Below are 21,343 nucleotides of genomic sequence, written 5' to 3'. Positions count from 1 at the left end.
CTAAAAATACATCTTTTTAAAGAGTCCACTATGAGCGAGGGAGATGACTCAGACAGCAAAGTACTTCCCTTGTAAGCACAAGAGCCTGAGTTCCGTCCTCAGAACCTACCTAAGAAAAAGCCAGGCGTGATGATAGGTGTTTGTAGTCCCAGTGCTGGGGAGGTGGAGACAGGTAAATCCCTGGGGCTGGCTGGCTTGCCTAGCCAAATTAGCAAGTTCCAGGCCAGTGAGAGACCTGTCTAACCAACAAGATGGATAACATGGATGATGGCCAGGGTTGCCCTCTGTCTTACACACATGCACATGCCCACGTACACACACAGACAAGGTTGGATGTCTCAGCAGTCCCAATCTGGCACCAAATATCTGGAGGGTTCCTGGAGAGTCACTCCTCCTCAGTCCATGTTGGAAGCCCAAAGAAGGTGTTTCTAACAACAGAGAGGGGGTCAGGAGTGGCAGCAATAATGGATAGGTGGACTCACCAGCACAAGTGAAGGCCACATGGGCAACGATGCCGCCTTCCATGTCTTTTTATCTGGATCAGAGGTAACACCCATTTAAAGAGGGGGTCTCCCCAGTCAAGACAGTCTCCCACAGACATGCGCACACACCAACCTGATCCAGAAAATCCCTCATTGAGACTCTCTCTTTACGTGATTTGTCTCAAGTTGACAGAGCTCCCCATCACAAACAGAAAGAAGAAATAATCCCATTTTAAAGTGGACAAGTGGTCTGAATGGGTTTATGTCCAAAGAAGAAATGGGACTGCCTAATAAGAATATGAGAAAATCCACAGCTCCGCTGAACCTCAGGAAATGCACATCAAAATCACAGCGAGGGGCTGGAGAGATGGCTCAGCAGGTAGGGGCAACCCGCTGCTCTTTCAGAGGTCCCAGGTTCAGTTCCCAGCAACCACCACACGGTGGCTTATAACCATCTGTAAATCCAGTTCCAGGAGAGCCAACACCCTCTTCCGGTCTTTGTGGGCAGTGTGCACAGACATAATGCAGGCATGATGCAAAACACCCATACCATAAAATAAATAAACAAAAATTTAAATAAAAGCAAGTTGAGATCGCGCCATCCCAGTTAGAATAGTATTCTGGTGTTATTTCTGTAGTAGCAAGTACCCAGATACATGGGGGAGGAAAGGGTGTCTGTGGCTTACAGTTTCAAATTGCAAGTTCTCGCTTTGGGGAAATCAAAGAAGGAACTCAAACAGCTAGTCATATCACATCCACAGCCGAGAGCGAATGCACACACCTCATTTGCTGGTGCCTCACAGCTGGCTTTCTCCTCCTACATTGTCCAGGACCCCCTGCCCTGAGAACGGGGCCCCCCCACAGTGGGCCGGGCCCTCCTCCATCCTTTAATAATCAAGACAGTGCCCATAGGCCAAGCTCATATTTTTCAGGCCTTCTCAAGTTGACGTCTTAGCGTTAACTAGAACAGAAGTGGAGAGCGAGTAGGAAAAGGGGGGGTGTCCCCAAGAGACAATAGAGAGTACACAGCATCCGAGTACATTATGGGAGAACCACAGTGAAGTACCTTATGTTGTCCAAGTAACATACACTGCTGGTTAAAAGGAAGGCTGAGTCAGTGAGCTCGGTTGGTAAAGCACTTACTATGCAGGTGTGAAAACCTGAGTTCGAGCCCCAGGTCCCTTGTAAAAACAAGTGCATGCTTGTAATCCTCGTGATGCTGAGATGGGGAGCAGAGACAAGCAGATCCCTGAAAGTTTGCTGGCCAGCTAATGTGGCCTGCGTGGCAAAGTGTAGGACGAGGAGAGGCCTTGTTTCGAAAGCAAACTGGAAAACACCTGAGGAATGACACCTGAGGTGGTCTTCTGGCCAACACATACATGTGCACACATGTACACAGACACATGTACACACACACACACTACATGCCCCATACAAAATTATTAATTTAATTAAATAAGTCCACAACCAACAAATGGTGGCGAAAATGTAGGGAAAAGGTTTTTTTTTTGTTTTTTTTTTTTTTAACATTTAGTGTGTGCATGTGCGCGTGTGTGTTGTGGTGTACATGTTTGGGTCAGAGGATAATTTTCGGGATTCAGGTCTCTCTTCCATCATATGGGTCCCGGGGATCACAGAGACTCCTGAGAGCCCCTCCCGTCAAGACTTGCTCTCCTCTCCACTGCACACAGCTGAAGGAAAGCCAGCCCAGCAAGGTTCTATCTTCTCCCAGAATGCCTTTGCAATGCCTTCTGCTATCCCAGAAAAAAAAAAAAAAAACAGATGCCCACCATCCTCTTAGGCTGATGTCTCGATTATTCCTTCAGAGGCTCCCATGCTGAAAAACTTCAAAAGGAGGACTTGTGTGTGTTGTGGGATGGGGGTTTGGGGGGGGTGTAGCTCATCTCTGATAGGTGAAGCTGAGCTCTCTGTCACCTCAGGCGAAACAGTGGGTCCTGGTGACCAGCCTGGGTAATATAGAAGTCTAAAAAGCCACAGCAGATAGCTGGAAACAGCCTGCACAAGATGCATTAACCTATCAAACGCTTGTCACATACACGGAATCCCATTAACCCCAGGATGGATTGAAATGCTAGAGAGAAGTAGCCAACTATCTGGTGACCCTGAAGAATTGGTCCTCATTGCCACATGGAGATTTCTGTTATGGGTCCACCCACTGGAACCGTTTCCACGCAGGCTCATCAGAGGAGATGAGATCTGACAAGGTGAAGAATGGATGGTTGTCTGTGGGAAGGATGCAGCCCGGTCCATGCACACACCACGGGCACCATTTTCTCTGAATCAGGGTAATCATCTTTACAACCTAGAAACTATGTTATTTAGGAAATTAGGGTGAGTTTGAAAACAAAGCCGGAGTGGGGAGGGTCGAATCGCTGCCAGAAAGATAAACTGGGATCCACGCTTCCTTGTAGAATTGTTGGGAATGTGGATTCCCCTGGTTATTCATTTGTGTTTGAATTATTAATCAGTTAACTTTTAAATTATGTGTGTGTGTCCATGCGCACATGCGTACAGTGCCTGCCGAGGCCAGTAGAGAGTGTCAAATGCAAGGTGTTTGTGAGCTGTCTGATGTGGGTGCTGGGAATAGAACTCATGTCCCCTGCAAGAGCAGCAGGTGCTCTTGCCTTGTCAAGCGCTGAACCATCTCTCCAGCCCCCAGGGTAAATTATTAGGCCAATCCTTTATCACAATCCTGCTGTGGATATCGCTCTGTATAAATAAAATGCTGATTGGCCAGTGGCCAGACAGGAAGTATAGGCGGGACAAGCAGAGAAGAGAATTCAGGGAAGTGGAAGGCTGAGACAGGGAGACACTGCTAGCCGCTGCCATAACAAGGGAGATGTAAGGTACCGGTAAGCCACGAGGCACATGGCAACTTATAGACTAATAGACATGGGTTAATTTAAGATAGAAGAATTAGATAACAAGAAGCCTGCCATGGCCATACAGTTTGTAAATAATATAAGTCTCTGTGTGTTTACTTGGTTGGATCTGAGCCGCTGCGGGACTGGCTGCTTAGAGAGATTTGTCCTGACTGTGGGTCAGGTAGGACCAGAAAAACTCTAGCTACATGATCCCTCTGTAAAGAATAGAAGATCAAACTATCTGCAGACTTCACAGGATAAAGGAGGATGAAGTGCCTCTTTGGCATGCCTCCATCTGTTGTAAAAACAACAACAAAAACATGTTTGTGGGGGAAAAAAATCTAAAGAGTTGTCAATAGAGCTGAGCATGGTGAAGCATTCCTGTCATCTCAGCACTCAGAGGTTGGGGCAGGAGGATTGCTGTGAGTTTGGGACCAGTCTGGGTTACAGAATGCGACCCTATCTCCAAAACAAAATTTTAGGGTCTGGCTTGATAGCTCAGCAGGTAAAGGCATTGGCCACCAAGCTTGAGGATTTGAATTTGATCCCAGGCGCCCACACGGTGGAAGGAGAGGACCAACTCTTGAAAGCTGTCTTCTGACCTCCACATGAGTACTGTGGTGCAAACACACACACACACACACACACACACACACACACACACACACACACACACACAAATAAATGTCATTTAAAAAAAAAATAAATAGAAAAAATACCGTCTCAGCCCAAACAGGCATCCTCGGCATTTTTACACAAGGGAGAAAAAAAAAGTCTTGCATAGAAGATAAGGCGGCACCCTCCCTCGGTTTGCTCCGAGCCTAGGAGCAAGGTTTGCCGTTTTGATCATGCTGGCTTTCATTGTCAAGGAGCTGTCTGTGAATGGATGGCACACCTGCTCCATCCTCTTCTCAGACACTGCGGGAGCCAGGCTGCCAGCCCTTGGCAGCAGCAGCTGTCAGTAGGCAGGAGATGACATTTCAGACCCCGGGTCCTAGGAGATACACAGGACACAGTGTTAGGCAAGCCAGAACAAAACAACACCAGAAAGAACTGTTTAAAAATTTAGAAGAGCATGTCCCCTTTATCAGCTTTGCCACAGGCTGCCTGTACCAACAGATTTCTCCAATGTGAACCTGGTCCCCGAACAGGGCCAAGAACTGAATGGGATGGGAGAGGTCAGGGAAGTTTGGAATATCCCAGGGCAGGATCCCTCTTTCGTGAACAATGGGTAATGGCTTGTTTTCCAGGAGGGAAGTAAATGAAATTACCGCAAGTTCAGTGAGGCTCTTTGCTTCTGGATACTAAATCCTTTAAAAGCCGGGGCTTCTCAAAATTCAACAGCTTGCAGTTCAAAGCAAGGACTGCAGAGTGCCTGGGGCAAACCACTCAGGTCCCCGGAACATACTCAATTCCAAATCTCTGCGGTTTAATGTGGAAGAAAATCTGGGCTGGAAAAAATGGCTCAGGAGGTAAAGGTGCTTGCTGCCAAGCCTGATGATCTGAGTTCAATCCCTGGGACCCACATGTTAGAGAGAACCGACTCACATAGGTTGTCCTGTGACCTCTACATGGGCACATTCCTCCTCCTAAATAAAAAGAGTAACAACAAATTAAAAATCCGTGGGACTGTAGCTCAGTGGAAGAGCGATTGCCCAGCATTTATAAGGAAGGCCCTGTCTTTGGTTCCCCAGCACTGGAATTCGTGGAGGTCAGGGTTAAAGCTCAGTGGGTAAAGTGCTTGCCTTGTAATTAAGAGGATCTGAGTTTGGGTCCCCAGCACACATTCAAAAAATATGAGCAGGCAGTATATGGTTATAAATCCCAGAGATAGGATGATAGGTGAGGGAGATAATGGTACAGACAGATCTTTAGAATTCATTGACCACCCAATAGAGCTAAATAAATGAGTTGAGGGTTCAGTGGGAACCCTGTCTCAAAAAAAATAAAGTGGAGAGTGATAAAGACAGACACCTGATTGGCCCTCTGGTCTCCACATATGCGCGCGCGCGCATACACACACACACACACAGTCATACATACACCACACAGACACAGATAACAAATTCATGGTAGATATTGGCAGGGAAACTGTCTTGTGGATCATTAAACAATCTCAACTCCTTCCACATTGTGGCTCCTCTCCCTTCCTAGTTTGACCATGCAGTGGGAAATGGAATGGAAAAGGTACACTGACTTTGAAGCCACAAAAGGTGGGTGATGAAAAAGAGCAGCCTTATGGCCAAGCCCAGCTAAATGGGAGGCTGGAAGTGGGATGCTGTCACTAGCAGGAAGCAGACACTGCCTGTCACTAGTAGAAGGCAGCAGATCCTTCTCATGGAGGTTGTCGTATGTGGTTAGGCTGGTTCATAGACAGAAGAACATCAGTGAGGCCTGTGCTGGTTAGTCCTGTCCCCATGGTCTAGAATCCCCTGGGGAGATTTTCTAGATCAGCTTGGAATGTGGGCATATGTGCGGGAGGTTTGACTTGTTAATATAGGAAGACGCAGCCCATTATGGGTGGTACCAACTTCCAAGGAGTTGTTCTCTGACCTCCACGTGCACGCATTGGAGGGTCATGAACCATAGGAGTTATGAGATCAAGCTGATAGCAAGGGAGCGAGCGTGTGTGCATTCATTTCTGCCTGTGCTCTTAACTGTGGATGTAACGTGACGAGCTGCTTGAGCTCCTCTTTGATGTCCGTGAAATGATGGATTGTACACCTTGGGGAACTCTAAGCTGGGATAAACCCTTTCTCCCTGTATTGCTTTTTGGCAGAGCATTTTCTCATAGCACCAGAAATGGGACTCGAGCAGGGACCCACAGTGAAGTTTCTATTAAATACAGGGGCTGAGATTTACCATTGACTAGGTGTAGGAGGGAAGCAGCCTGCTGAGGAATGGCTACAGAAGAGTCCCGGAAGACATTATGACAGCAACGGATAGAACTCACCAGCAGGTGGGGGTAGAGCCACTAGCCCCACAGTGACTGAGGTCACAAGCCTACGGGAGCCTGTGTTGGCCTTAGCTTTAACTGTGGCTCTTGGTTGGAGGGGAGCTAGTCCACTGTGGCAAAGACGACGACGTGGTAGCAGGGGCGTGAGGCAGCTGACCAAGTTGTGTTCACAATGAGGAAGCACAGTCAGATAGTGCTGGTGCTCAGCTCACTTTCCACTGTGTGTTCAGTCTAGGACCCCAGCCTAGGTGAGAAGACGTCACCCAGATTCAGGGCAGGTCTCCCTCCCTTCCTCTGTGAAAGCTCTTTGGAAACGCCCTTACAGACATGCCCAGACATGGATCTCCAACTGTTCGCGTTGACAGTAAAGATTAACCATCACACATGGTCTAAAATCAGTGGGGAAAGTGGGGCTGGAGAGATGGCTCAGCAATTAAGATCACATAATACTCTTAGAGAGGACCCAAGTTCTGTTCCTAACTTCTATGTTGGGCAACTGTAGCTGGAAATTTTCTCTGTGTCCCACCCGGTCCTCAGCCGCTCAGACCCAAGTCAACACACAGAGCCTTATATTAATTAAAACTGCTTGGCCATTAGCTCAGGCTAACTACTGACTAACTCTTGCACTTAAACTTGGCCCATTTCTGTTAATCTATATGTCGCCACATTTTCCATGTCCCATTACATGTTGCTCCCTGGACGGTGGGCTGGCATCTCCTGAATTATTCTTGTCTGCTTATCCCACCTATACTTCCTACCTAGCTACTGGCCAATTGGTGTTTTATTAAACCAGTGTACAAAAGCATTATCCCACAGTAGGCAGCTCACAATTGCCCAATATGACTTCAGGCCCAGGAGTCCTGACAATCTCTACTGGCCTCTGTGGACACTGTACACACACACACACACACACACACACACACACACACACACACACACACACACACACACGCTTAAAAGTAATAAGAGATCAATCTTTAAAAAAATGTAAATACCAGCTTCCTTCCGCCACAGGGCATACAATCTCAAAGCTGTGGCCTTTGGTGTTGAAGAGAGAATTAAATATAATTCACTTTTCTCCTGTGGCTAAGCATAGATTATCTATAATTACACTCTAACAGCTGTTTTCTAATCCTCAGCAAAATGCACACTAAATGGTGGTACAAGGATGAGTAATATGCATACATAGATAGGAAAGTGAACACAATGTCATCACCCACCTGCCTTCTGGAAACTTCCATATGAAGGTGTTAAGGCAGTTTTCAGCCTTTCCCTGACATTTATCCTAGTGTTCAGCACTGAGGAGCCAGTGAAGGTTGTAAACTCTGCCAGTGGGCACCTTGTCTATATTATCTTCATATCCCTGGCATCATTTTTTTTTTTTTTTTTTTTTTTGGTTTTTCGAGACAGGGTTTCTCTGTGTAGCTTTGCGCCTTGCGCCTTTTCCTGGAACTCACTTGGTAGCCCATGCTGGCCTCGAACTCACAGAGATCCGCCTGGCTCTGCCTCCCGAGTGCTGGGATTAAAGGCGTGCGCCACCACCGCCCGGCCCTGGCAGCATTTTACTCAGAACGCTGGTCCTTGTGGTGATATTTTATTTAAATAAAGCTTGCCTAGAGATCAGAGGGAAAAGCCGGCCACTATATTAAATATAGAGGCCAGACAATCGTAGCACACACCCTTAATCCTATCACTCAGGAGACAGAGATCTGTCTGGATCTCTGTGAGTTCAAGGCCACACGGAGAACAGAGCCAGGCATGGTGGGACATGCCTTTAATCACAGCACTAGTTAACCATAGAGGTCTGGAGGTCTATACAGACAGATAGGAATTGATAACACTGGGCAGAAAGAGGAAGTGATGTAGCTGGGTGGAGAGAGGGAAGTAAGATGGCAGGGCATTGACAGGTGTGAGTGTACAGGAAGTAGCTCTCTCTTTGGCTGAGGATTTCCTAGAGGTAAGACATGGCTGGCTTGCTCTCTGATCTCTGTTTTCACCCCACTATCTGGCTCCGGAGTTTTTATTAATAAGACTGTTTAGTAATTTGTGTTACAGATCCTCATAGACCTGTATATGGTGATGGGTTCAATGACTGAAGGCAAATTGTTGTAAGTTAAAGGCATCAGGTTCTGGGAACACAAAGAACAATAGAACGTTTTATGTCTGCTTAGTTGGAGCTGCTGTAGGGAAAGGAAGGAGAGGGTCTGTTTTGGATGTATGTCTTAGTTACTCTTGTGTTGCTGTGATTAAAAATACCTGGACAAGGGCTGGAGCGATGGCTCCGTGGTTGAGAGCAGATACGACTCTTATAGAGGACCTGAGTTTGGTTCCCAGAACCCATGTTAGGTGGCTCACAACCAACTGTAACTCTAGCTCCAGGGGATCTGATATCCTCTGTCCTGTGCACATGCACACAGAGACACATAAATAAAATATTCAAGGTTTTTTTTTTCCCCGAAATATCCTGATGAAAGCCATCTAAGGAAGTATGTTTGTCTTATAATTAGAGATACATTCCATCATGGTGGGGAAGTCAAAGCCACAAGTCCCGTGGCAGGCATAGTCAGGAAGAAGAAAGTAATGAACGTGTGTGTTCAGCTCACTTTCTCCAGGCCAGGGAATGATCCCGCCCACAGTCCAGATGGGGCTTCACACATCAGTTAAGCCAATGAGGACAATCACTCACAGACAATCGCAGAGGTAACCTTAGTCTAGAACAGTGGTTCTCAACCTACCTAATGCTGTGACCCTTCATTACAGTTCCTCATGTTGTAGTGACCCCCCCCAACCATAAAATTATTTCATTGCAACTTTATACTTGTCATTTTGCTACTGTCATGAATCACAATGAAGATATCTGATGTGCAGCCCCGGTGAAAGGGTCGTTCAACCTCCAGAGGGGTCACAACCCACAGGTTGGGAACAACTGAACTAAATGATGCTTCAGGCATGTCAGGAGGTTTATTACTCACATGATTCTGGATCCCATGAAAATGGCAATTAAAAATTATTAACCATCACAGTGTGGATCCAAGTCCCGAGGAACACCCAATAATGATGTTTTTAGGTTTTTGTGTCCAGAATGAAAAAAAATTATACTAGAGAGACATGGTTAAAAGTAGAAATAGAGATGGCTTATTAAGAAAAGGGACCCAGGCCAGTGAGATGCATCTAAATGTAAGGACGCTTGCTAACAAGCCTAAGGACCTGAGTTCAGTCTCTTGAACTCATGTGGTAGAAGGAGAAAACACACAAGTTGTCCTATGACCTCCACATGCACTGTGTGGGACATGTGTAAGTATACACATATGCACATAGACACACACATACATGCAGAAAAATAAATATATTTTTAGGTGAGTGTCCTCCCAACCATCAGAGTGGGCTAGCAGAGTGGGCAAGGGGTACCCATTCAAACATGCTGGTCCAGGAGGCTCCTGACTTGTTTACATGAAACCTGCCTCTCGCGTGGGCTTTTCTGAAACGCACTCTGTTCTGTGTAGCCCAGGTTGGGGAAGGGATTCTAGGCCATGCCAACTGGTTACTTCGGGTGTTGATCTTAAAGTTTTATGATATTTTATTTCCTCTGCATGTGTGAGCACGTCCACGTCCCACAACAGTGGGTGTGGAGGTCAGAGGCCAGCTTGTGGGGTCAGTTTTCTACCTCCGTCTGTGGGTCCCAGGGACTGGAACTCCTGTGTGCAAACGCCGTCACCCACTGAGCCGCCTCTCCGGTCCTTCACGTGTTAATAGCCTTGAGGCCATTGTCCCCAGTCTCCACGTAGCCCACAGGAAGCAACAGATTGGAAGCAGGAACAAGATTTTAGGTGGGAGAGGAGGAGGGAATGGAAGAAAAACAAAGGGATTTGAGGAAAGACAGAGCAAATAGGACTTAAACATGCATAAAGATTGCATGGGATGTTTTCTTTTTTTTTTTTCTAACATGGGAGCCTGATCATATATGACAATAGCATGCTATCCCATTGGGTGGTAAAACCATAGTGATTTTTAAAATGATAAGTTCAGGCCAGCACGATTCTCCTCTAATATAGTTTGTCTTTTAAAAACAGAAGCAACAACAATAAAAAAAGACAAAGAAACGCTCTCGATCCCTGGACTCTGCTCAGTGAATCAGGCTGCTTTCAATAATGCCTTTCTTTCCTCCTCGGAATCACATGTCACTTACCAGGGTTCATTTTAATTCCTCAGCCTCAGCTAAGAGAAATGGCTTGCATCGACCCAACCGGCAGTAGCATCTAGATGTTTAGGGGTTCCCGCCACTGCGGTACTTAAATTGAGATATGTCTCAAGATCTGCATTTGTAAATCCTATTTCTGAGAAACTGTAATAAGTCAAGCCCAAGATTGGAATTGAATTTTTGTAAAAAGAATTTAGGAGGGAAGCTATGAAGCATCCATCCAATTGTGGAAGAGGAGATGCATTTAAACCGGGGGAAGGGGAGACAGCTTGTCTCCCCAGCCTCGCACAAAACACTGGGGAAAGGTACCCGTGGTAGGGATTGGGGGTGGTGAGTGAACCCTTCTGGGGCAAGTGTTACCAATAAGTCTCAAAGAAGAAAATAATAAACAAATTAAAATATTTTCTTAGCCAGATATCTAGGCTTTTTTAAAGTCATATTTTGCCAAAAAAAAAAAAAAGGCTAAAATTTGCTTATACTTAGATGACCCAATGGGATTATTTGTATGTGAGTTCTGCATGGAGAGATGCATCAGTGTTACTTTCTATTGTTATTAGTTGGTTGTTGTTGTCCAGCACTGGAGATAGAACCCAGGACCTCATGAATGCTATGCACCTGCTTTACCACGGAGCCCCACCCTAACACCGAGAGGTGTAGGTGGGTGTTCTGCTGTGGTGCATCCCAGCCCTCTTCTTACTTGTTATTTTGAAGCAATCTCACTAAGTTGCCCAAGCAGTACTTGACCTTGCTGTGATCCCACTGCCTCCATCACCCAAGTACCTAAAATGACTGAACTGTGCCCTTAGGCCAAGCTCATTGCTGCTTTGATCCATGGAAATGAGTTTCAATGGACTTCAGTGACCTAATCAGTGACACAGATGACATTTGGGAGAGACATTCCTGAGAGTGCAGAAGTGGACACCCATAAGAGGAGGAGAAAGCCCTCTGTGTATCAACAACCTGAGAGACCATCTTTAGGGCTAGAGTGTGAATGGGGATCCTGGAGAAGAAGATGGGGTGGGCCCCACTCTTCTCAACATTTCAGAAGATTACTGTAAAGACAATGACATCTGTGTGTCTTACAAATACCAAGAATGTCACACAGGCTGGACATACGGCTCAGTGCTAGAATACTCACCTTGCCTGCACAGGGTCCAGGTTCGATTCCTAATACCTCCAGGAGGTGAGGTGCACATCACCACCTGATATCCTTCAGTGTTACTTAATTCCAGGAAGTGGACCCCCCAACACACACACACTTTTCCCTAAGAATTGAGCTTACTATACTTTTTAAACTTTGTGTGTGTGTGCTTGTGTTTATGTTCATGTGTGTACCTGTGGGGGCCAGAGGACAACCCAGGTGTCACCCCTTATATGTTGGCCACCTCTGTTTTTTGAGACAGTCTCTTACTGGAGTTCACCAAGGAGGCGAGGCTGGTTGGCCACTGAACATGGGACCATTCTGCCTCCACCTCCCCATAGCTAGGATTACAAACACAAGCTACCTGGCTTGGGTGTCTTCTGGGGTTGAACTCAGGTATTCATTCTTGCACAGTGAGTCCTTGGCCAACTTAACAATCAACCCCTAGCCCTTACATTTATTCTTTTTTTTTTTTCCAGAGCTGAGGACCAAACCCAGGGCCCTGCACTTACTAGGCAAGCACTCTACCACTGAGCTAAATCCCCAGCCCCTATTCATTTTTTAAAAGACCTATGCTAAATAGGTTCAACCACTGCTTTGAGGCTTGTGGGGAGAGCAGTGGCCTCTGGAATATCCTCTGCCATACTGATCAAGTCTCTGTGCCTCCAGGTGTGGCTCTGTGGTGGCAGCATGGAGGTCCTTCCATGCTCAAGGGTGGCCCACATCGAGCGGAAGAAGAAACCTTATAACAGTAACATCGGCTTCTACACCAAGAGGAACGCACTCCGAGTAGCCGAGGTCTGGATGGACGACTACAAGTCTCACGTGTACATAGCGTGGAATCTGCCTCTGGAGGTAGGAACAGGTGACTTTCCCTATCAGCCTAGAACAATAAGCTTGGCTCTATGGTAGGCCACAGACCTCCTTCATAAGCCAATGGTTCTTCCATTGCCAAAGCGCACAGATGCCTGAGTGTTAGATCCTCTTAGCACCAGGGCAAACACGATAGTAAGGCATCAATCCACTTACAGAGACCCGCAGGTCTTGTTGCTGTGTTAATCCAAATCTTCTTACACCAGCATTGCCTCTCCATTCTGAGCATACGCTGTGTGTCCAGAAGGTCTCTGCTCAGGTTTGGGCAACATAGCCATCTTCTGCTCTTACTGTGTGCCCTCCTACTGGTGACAAGCCCTTACTGATGGCTGGAACTCTTGTTTCCAACCTTATCTCCCTCATACATTCTGCTTGGGATTCCAGGAAAATCTCTGGTTACTGCAGGCTCCCAGCAGGAACCCCATAGCTGTGCCCAACTTGGCTTGAATCCCACCTCTGTGTCTTTATTGATGAAATCTTCACTGAACACTTCTCTGTACTTAGAGATACTGAACAGTAAAATGGGGGTGATGGCAGGTCTTCCTTCCTCTGCTTCAGCAGCAGGCTGCAACAGAACAACAGAAATACAGTTGAATGTGTATCCTCACTGGGGGATTGTAGGCAGGTGCTCTACCACTGAGTCACACCCCAGCCCCTCACTAAGGGATTGTAGGCAGGGGCTCTACCACTGAGCCACACCCCAGCCCCTCACTGGGGGATTCTAGGCAGGTGCTCTACCACTGAGCCACACCCCAGCCCCTCACTGGAGGATTCCAGGCAGGTGCTCTACCACTGAGCCATATTCCAACCATTGTTTTTCTTTTCCTTTTGAGACAGGATCCCACTAAATTACTCAGGCTAGCCTTGAATTCACTCTACATGCCAGACTAATCTTGAACTTTTGACCTTCCTACCTCGGCCTCCCAGGTAGCTAAAGTGACTCTTGTGACCCCAGGCCTGCCTCATGACAGTTGTTGACATGCATCCTTAAGAATTGCTTCTTCCTCCTCCAGCACTGTGTGGTCATGGAATGCAGTGTGCCTTCACATTCATCTATTTAGTTTATGTAGAGGAAATAATGCAACAGTGTGCATCTTATGGAGGTCAGAGAACAACTTGGGCAACTTGGTTCTCTCCTTCCACCATCCAGGTCCTGCAACAAAATCCCGAATCTGCACTGAACTAGAAACATGTCTGGTCCTCTGCTTCTGTTCCTTCCTTCCTTCCTCCTCTTTCCCATACTTCCTTCTCCTCCCTTCCACATCTACCCTCCCCCCACCCCACTCTCCTTCTGTGCTTTGACAGGATCTCACTCCACAGCCCAGGCCGGCCTCAAATCAAGATCCTCTTCCCTCAGCTTCCCGCAGGCTGGGATGATGGGCCGGGTGTGTGGCACAGGCCTAAGCACTGTACAAAGCACACGCACCCTGTAGATGCTGTTTCCCCTACATACAGACTGTGACAGAGTTCTGTTTATAAACATGCACAGTAAGAGACCAACAGCAATGTCTAAGAGTGATCAGAACAAAATACCGCAATGAAATTTACTTCAAATTTATGAATTGTTTGCTTCTGGAATTTTCCATTTAGAGTTTTTGGACCGGGATTGATCATAGGTAAGTGAAATCAAACAGCACAGGTGGTTGGCTGGTTCCAGATCACTAGTCCATAATTGTGAGTGCTTTTAACAAATGACCATTTTCAGCCAAGTGTGTAATCCCTACATTGGAGAGGTGCAGGCACCAGGATCAGGAGTTCAGAGTCATTCATTGACCTTGACACACAGCCAGTTTGAGACCAGCCTAGACTACTTGAGATCCTGTCTTTAAAAATGGAGGGGGAGAGGGGGAGAGAGAAGAAAAAGGCCATTTTCAGCCAAGTATATTGGCACAAACCTATATTCCCAACACTAGAGGAGCTGAGTCGGGGAGGGTTGTGAGATCAAGGCCAGCCTGGGCTGTAGTATAAGGTTGTGACTCAAACAATCAGATTAACAAACACTGACCACCTCAGTTAATCACGGCAAGTATATTCAGATTTGAGCAAAGAGTTAAGTATTGGTCTCAGGCTTGTCTTGAAGGATTAATAAGTATGACATTTAAAGATTTTTTTTTCTTTAAAATCCTTGGATATTGGAGAGATTGCTCCATGGGTAGAAAGCACTTACTGTGACAGAATGAGGGAGGACCTGAGTTCAAATCCCCAGCATCTGTGTAAAGCCACCATAGCCGCTCATGTCTGTAACCCCAGCATTGAAGGGAGGAGACAGGCAGAGAGCATTCTGGCCAGGGGCTTCAGCTTCAGAGAGAGCACGTCTCCAAACAAGAATAAAAAGATAAGGTTGAGGATGTAGAGGAAGACAACCAGTGTTCTCCTTTTGACCCTGCACATGTATGTATAAGCATGCACACCACACACACAGACATATACACATCCATGCACACACAAACATACCCCTACACACACACACTTAAAACCCTTATCTGGCTGCTGAAGAAGTCTCGACAGAGTAGCTTTAGCTGTTCTCAGTGCCGCCAAATCCCAGCCGACTTCCCTTCTCAGCCTGGCCTGCGTCCTTTGACTCCCAGTCATCTTGGGGCTGGGACTGAGGCTCATATTTCAGATACTTTATTTCCCCCTGTCATCATCCAGCAACCCATTACAGGTTCATTTCAATAAAAGCAGAGTGAATTATTCATCAGAACATCATCACACGGAAAATTATTTTCTCCCCTGCATATAATGAGCCTCACAGAGTGCCCACAAAGAGGGACGTCACGCCTAAGTGAAAGATGAAGGAGGCCAGAAACATTTATTTTCCTGCCATCATCAAATAATTCCTGCGATAATTGTCTTGGATCATTACTGAGGGACTGTGAAAGAGAAGAGACTCCCAGAGAGTAGGTTGTTGACATCCGTTGTGTCCTGGGGTCCTTAACCCCAGGGGTGATAAAGATGGAGACCTGTCTAGAGACATCGAATCTGCTGAAGCCAACCTTAGGAGCACTGCGGGGCTACGGGCTGGGGATATAGCTCAGTTGGTAAGGTGTGCGCCTAGAACACACAAAGCCCTGGGTTCTTTGCTCCATACCACATAACCAGGTGTGGTGGTGCATGCTTGTCATCTCAGCACTTAAGAGGTGGAGGCAGGCGGATCAGGAGTCCAAAGTCATCCTCAGTAAATAGCAAGTGCCAGGCTAGCCTGAGCTACACATGACCCTGATACCGTCTGGGAAGAGAGTCTTAAGGAGGGATTGTCTATATCAGGTTTGCCTGCAGGCATGTCCATGGGGAGGTTGTCTTGATTGTTAATGGAGGTAGAAAGACCCACCCTGGGTGGGTCGCACCATTTCCGGGGCTGGACCCTGAGCTGTGTAAGAGTGAAGAAAGCTAGCAGAGTATAAACAACATGGATGGGCACATTCATTTCCTTTGCTCTGTGGATGTGACGTGACTGGCTGCTTGAGTCCCTGCCCTGACTTTCCCACAATAATGGATGGGAGCCTGGAACTGTAATCCAGATAAGCCCTTTCCTTCCCCAAGTTGGCTTTTGGTCAGGGCCTTTCATCACAGCAACGGAAACGAAGCTAGACCGCTTCTCAAGAAAGAAAAAACAAGCAAAACTACTACAGACTCCAACTCTCCTAGATGCCCTCTCTAAGAGTAACTCATCTGCACAAGCCTCTGGCCAGAGTCCCACGCCGCCATTAATGCCCTTTGTCTGTTTGCAGAATCCAGGGATCGATATAGGCGATGTCTCAGAAAGAAAAGCATTAAGGAAAAGTTTGAAGTGTAAGAATTTCCAGTGGTACTTGGACCACGTCTACCCGGAAATGAGAAGATACAATAATACCATTGCGTATGGGGAGGTAAGGTGCACCACACTCAAGGGACAGCAGAGCCTCCCTCCCTTCCTCCCCTTGGCGATTTGGGAGGCTCTCCACCTAGCAAGGGGATGGAGGCAGGGATGGGGCTGGGGCTGGGGCTGGCTTCTCTACCCAAGGGGTGATGGTTTTGAAATTGAGGGCCTCTGGGCCATGTAAGTAGAGACACTGAGCAGGAAGCTGGACATAACAACAGGCAGGGAGCAGAGGATATGGCTCAGTGGTAGAGCACTTGCTTAGCATGCTCTGCCTGAGTCCCTGGGTTAAATCCCAGTGACAGACAGACAGTCTCTCTCTCTCTCTCATACACATACACACACACACACACACACACACACACACACGAGAGGCAGGGTGCTAGGAGTGATATGCCTACCTGTAATCCCAGCAATAGGGATGCTGAGGCAGGATGGCCATGAATATGGGCTACATATTGAGTTCCGGGCCAATTTAGATTATATAACATGACCCTGTCTCAAAAGAGAGGGGAAGGCCGCTGTTGGTCATTGTTGTGGGCAATTGTTGTGATTTTAAGAAAGAAAAGAAAAAAAGGAGAGGTGGAATTCTCAGCTTTTCTGTATTGAGGTAATCTAACATTCTAAAACAGTTGGGCATGTTAACGCAAGCATTTAGAAGGCAGAGGCAGGAGAATCAGGAGTTCAAGGCAGGGCTCTGCTACATGGTGAGTTTGAGGCTAGCACGAACCACACAAGACTATACCATAATAGACAAAACAAAAGCAACAAAAATGTCTTCTGCACTAAATCTGCTAGACTCTCATTCTAGTAAGTTGTTGCCGGCCACGTGGCCCCTCCTAGGTTCCATTTCTTAGTGCATAAAAATGAGAGAAATCCAAGTGCCTTCTCCAGGGAGATGCTGGGCAGAAGAACAGTGAGCCCTGGTGGGCAGGGTCCGCAGATCAGTAGGCAACACATGGCAGCCATTGTTAATGCATACCAACTGCTTTCTCCGATCTTCAAGATAGAAGGATTTGAAGGAAGATCAGATGTGAAGGCAATAACAGAAAATGGGCAGGGACATGTCTTAATTGTGTCAACTGCTCAGCTCTGTGTAAAAGAACCCACGGCTGGGGAGGTGGCTCAGGCAGTACAGCGCTCGCCTAGCCTGTGTGGAGCCCCGGGTTCCATTCCCTGCACTCCATAAATCTGGTTTTGTGGGGCATGTCTGTAATCACTCTGAGGTTTTCCTCAGCTGCATAGTGAGATCAAGGCTAGCCTGGGCTACAGGAGATCCTGTCTTAAAACCTCCCAAAAGAAAGAAATGTAACCCATCATATAACCATGGCGATAACTCCAAGAATGAAACCTGTAGGAGGAACAGCAGAGAAGACAGATAATTGATCTGAGCTCATAAAGAAATAGAACCCACACTCCAAATCTCGAAATGTTCTGCCAAACTGGAAATTTATACATCACAAATCTTACAAATGAACAGTAATTTATGTAGTGTGTAGTGAGCCCTACAATTCAATTTAAATAAAATAATTGATTTAAGTAACAAAAATAAGTCCCCAAAGAAAAATTGACCAGATGTCTTATTTTTTTCTATTGCTGTGAAGAGACACTATGAACAAAGCAACTTATAAAAAAAAAAGCATTTGCCAGGCAGTGGTAGTGCACGCCTTTAATCCCAGCACTCAGAAGGCAGAGGTAGGCGGACTTCTGAGTGTGAGGCCAGCCAGGGCTACACAGGAAACCCTGTCTTGAAAAACAAAAAAAAATGAAAAGAGGAAGAGAGAGAAAGAGAGAAGAAAAGGAATCATTTCATTGGGGGCTTGCTGATAGTTTTGAAGAGGGCAGGTCCATGGTATTGAAGAGGATGAAGTCAGGATGTTCAAACTCTCCTGTCACACTGTGACACTGGGCTACTGTCCTGGGACAAACAGCAGAGACATGGCTGCAACTGTCATCCGTGGGAGACCTATAACCAGTGTTTTTTTTGGGGGCGGGGGATTTTACTTTCTTGTTTTTAAAGGTTTATTTGTATTATTTTATTTATTTGCATGCACACAAATAAATGTGTGCAGGTGCCCTCAGAGGCCAGAGAGAATCAGAATTGCCTACCCTGGAACTGTAGTTCCAAAAGGTGGTGAGCTACCTGGGTTGGGTGCTGGGAGTCAAACCCGGGTCCTTTGTAAGAGCAGCGTGTGCTCGTAAATGCCGAGCCGTCCCTCCAGGCCCTAGCTGTTTGTCCACAGATACAGGTTTTCACAATAGTCTTGTGATCATTTCATAATTAGAAGGAAAACAAGTATGTTTTTTAAAACAATCAAGGATTAAAAAATGAAAAAGTGGGTTTGGAGAGGTGACTCAGTGAGTAAAAGCACTTGTCACCAAGCCTGATGATCCAAGTTCAGCCTCCAGGACTCGGGTGATGGATGGAGTGAACAGACTCCGGCAGGGTGTCCCGACCTTCACACACACACACAGTATGTTTCTTGCTGGAAGTGGGCTAGTCTGGCTTGACAGTGAGCCCGGAGCTCCACCTGTCTCTGCTTCTTCCATGTTGGGATTACAAGCACGAGCCGTCATGTCTACCTTTACCATGTATGTTCTGGGTCTCAGACTCAAGCCCTCGAGTGTACAAGGCAAGCACGTTGCCTGAGCCGTCTCCCGAACCCAGTGTTCGGTCACGTTTGCCTTTCTGATTACTATTTTTCATGCTCTCTGCCAGGAATGACCTAAGAAACTGATCTTAAATTCCTAGAGTTAATTAAAACCAGCACTGGTGTTGGGGTCCACTTAAGATTGGTTTATACAGCGGCCCTGATCCCACCCTCCTCTGAAAGGACTTTAAACTTGAGCTCCACGTGACCTGTATTCCTGCATCCGAATGTTCCCTTAAGGCTGGGGAGATGGCTCAGTTGGTAAAGTGAGTGTGATCCCCAGAACTCAGGTAAACAAACAAGAACAAACCTAGAGCATGGTGGGGCATACTTGTAATCCTAGCAGCATGGGGGAGGCTGAGACAGGAGATCCCTGAGGCTCAATGGGCTGGGTTTACTTGATGAGCTCCAGGTTAGTTAGAAACCCTGTCTCAATAAACATCACCTGCTGTAGTCCTCTGGTGTCCACAGACATGTGCACCGCACCTGGACATCCATGAACAGCACAAAGTTCCCTGACACCTCCTTCTTAAATATTTATTTGTATTTTATTTCATGTGTATGGGTGTTTCTCTTACATGCACTATATGCATGCAGTGCCTGCAGAGGCCAGAAGAGGGCATCGCAGAGCCTCTGGAACTGGAGTTACAGATGGTGGTTATCTGCCCTATGGGCACTGGGAACTAAACATGAGTCCTCTCAAAGAGTTAAAAGTGCTCTTCACTGATGAGTTATCTCTCCAGCCCCATCTCCTTAAAAAAAAAAAAAAAGATTATCTTATTTATGTGTATATGTGTTTGTGTGGGCGTGGGCACAGTGCCTGTGAAGACCGGAAGAGGGTATCAGAATCCCTGGGCTGGAGTCACAAGTGGTTGTGAGCCACCAGACTTGGGTGCTGGGAACTGAACTCAGGTCCTCAGTAAGAGCAACTAATGCTCTTAACCACTAAGCGATTGCTGCAGTCCCCTGACATGTCCTTTTATGTGAGAGATGGAAGAGGGTGAAGGGTGGAGGTCAGGCTATCCAGGACCCAGACACAGGGCTCCTACCCAAGATACCCACTGTAAGGCTTTGTCCTGCATGCTCAAGTTACTGGCTCACAGATTCAAGTGCTGATCCCTATTCGGAAAGGACTGTGTGTAGCTTCTCTATCATGAAGTCACAGTCAAGGGACATTATGGCAGTGGCTGGGAAGTTGCATCTCTCCGAGAGGGTTTCTGATGGGAACATTTCATCTCCTCTTGCAGCTTCGTAACAATAAGGCCAAGGATGTCTGCCTGGATCAGGGGCCACTGGAGAACCACACAGCAATACTGTACCCATGCCACGGCTGGGGACCACAGGTAGGACCCCATGTCTGACCAGGAAGAGAATAAAGTCAACAGCCCACAGGGGGCCATGGGGCTTCTGGAAACGTCTGTTGCCCATTGTTCCAAATCCTGATTTTTTTTTTTTTTAAAGAACGTGGATGTTTTTCTGGTTGTGTCATTAAAGAAGGTAGTGTACTGTGAGGGTTAATATTGATTGTCAATTTGACAGGATTTGGAATCACCAAAGAGACAGCCCTCTAGGCGTGTCTGTGAGGGAACTTCTAGAATGGGTTAGTTGGGTTTGAAAGACACACACTGAATGTGGACAGCACCATTCCATGAGTTGGGGTCCCAGAATGAATACAAAGGAGAAAGGGAGCTGAGCACCAGCATCCATCCTCTCTCTGCTTCCTGACTGTGGATGTGATGTGACCAGCCGCCTCATGCTCCTGCCGCTATGCTTTCCCCTCAGTGATAAACTGTGTGCCCTCAAACTGTGAGCCACAGTAAACCCGTCCATTCTTCCTTTAAAAGTTGCTTTTGTCTAGTATTCTATACTGGCAGTGGTAAAAGTAACTAATATATATAGTCACATCCATACAGATGTCAAGAGGGTCAATGTGTATGTTACATATTGAAAAGAAAATTAGGATAAGCTTTAGAGTCATTTGATAACAGACAGATGTACCATATTGTGTCATTCAAACCAAAATTACCTACCTACAACCATGAAGAAGCAACAAAGACCCCTTTTTAAAAACGTGTGTGTGTGTGTGTGTGCACACACGCGCGCGCATGTTTAGGTATGAGCACCAAGGTGTGCAGTGCCTCGCGAGGCCAGAAGAGGGCATCAGATCCCTTGAACTTGGAGTTATTAGTTGCACAACATGGGTGCTTGGAATTGAACCTGGGTCCTCACCAAGAGTAGGAAGCTCTCTTGCCCACTAAGCCTTCTCTCCAACCCCACAGAGACCCTTCTGAGAAACCA

General features: G+C 46.7%; 1 protein-coding gene across 1 annotated transcript in view; it reads left to right on the top strand.

Moving 5' to 3' along the window:
• The window catches only part of Galnt17 (polypeptide N-acetylgalactosaminyltransferase 17), a 442,332-nt gene that overhangs the window by 404,925 nt on the left and 16,064 nt on the right, over positions 1 to 21,343 (top strand). The window contains exons 7-9 of the mRNA XM_052755584.1: positions 12,332 to 12,517; positions 16,267 to 16,404; positions 20,293 to 20,388. Coding sequence (XP_052611544.1) covers positions 12,332 to 12,517; positions 16,267 to 16,404; positions 20,293 to 20,388 — 420 coding nt within the window. The remainder of the gene's footprint in view (positions 1 to 12,331; positions 12,518 to 16,266; positions 16,405 to 20,292; positions 20,389 to 21,343) is intronic.

The sequence above is a fragment of the Peromyscus californicus genome, unplaced genomic scaffold (genome assembly GCF_007827085.1).
Source record: "Peromyscus californicus insignis strain IS unplaced genomic scaffold, ASM782708v3 Scaffold_2__1_contigs__length_46816999, whole genome shotgun sequence".
Taxonomy (NCBI): Eukaryota; Metazoa; Chordata; class Mammalia; order Rodentia; family Cricetidae; genus Peromyscus; species Peromyscus californicus.
Note: the sequence above shows the minus strand (reverse complement) of the source record. Positions and strands in the feature narration are given on the sequence as shown.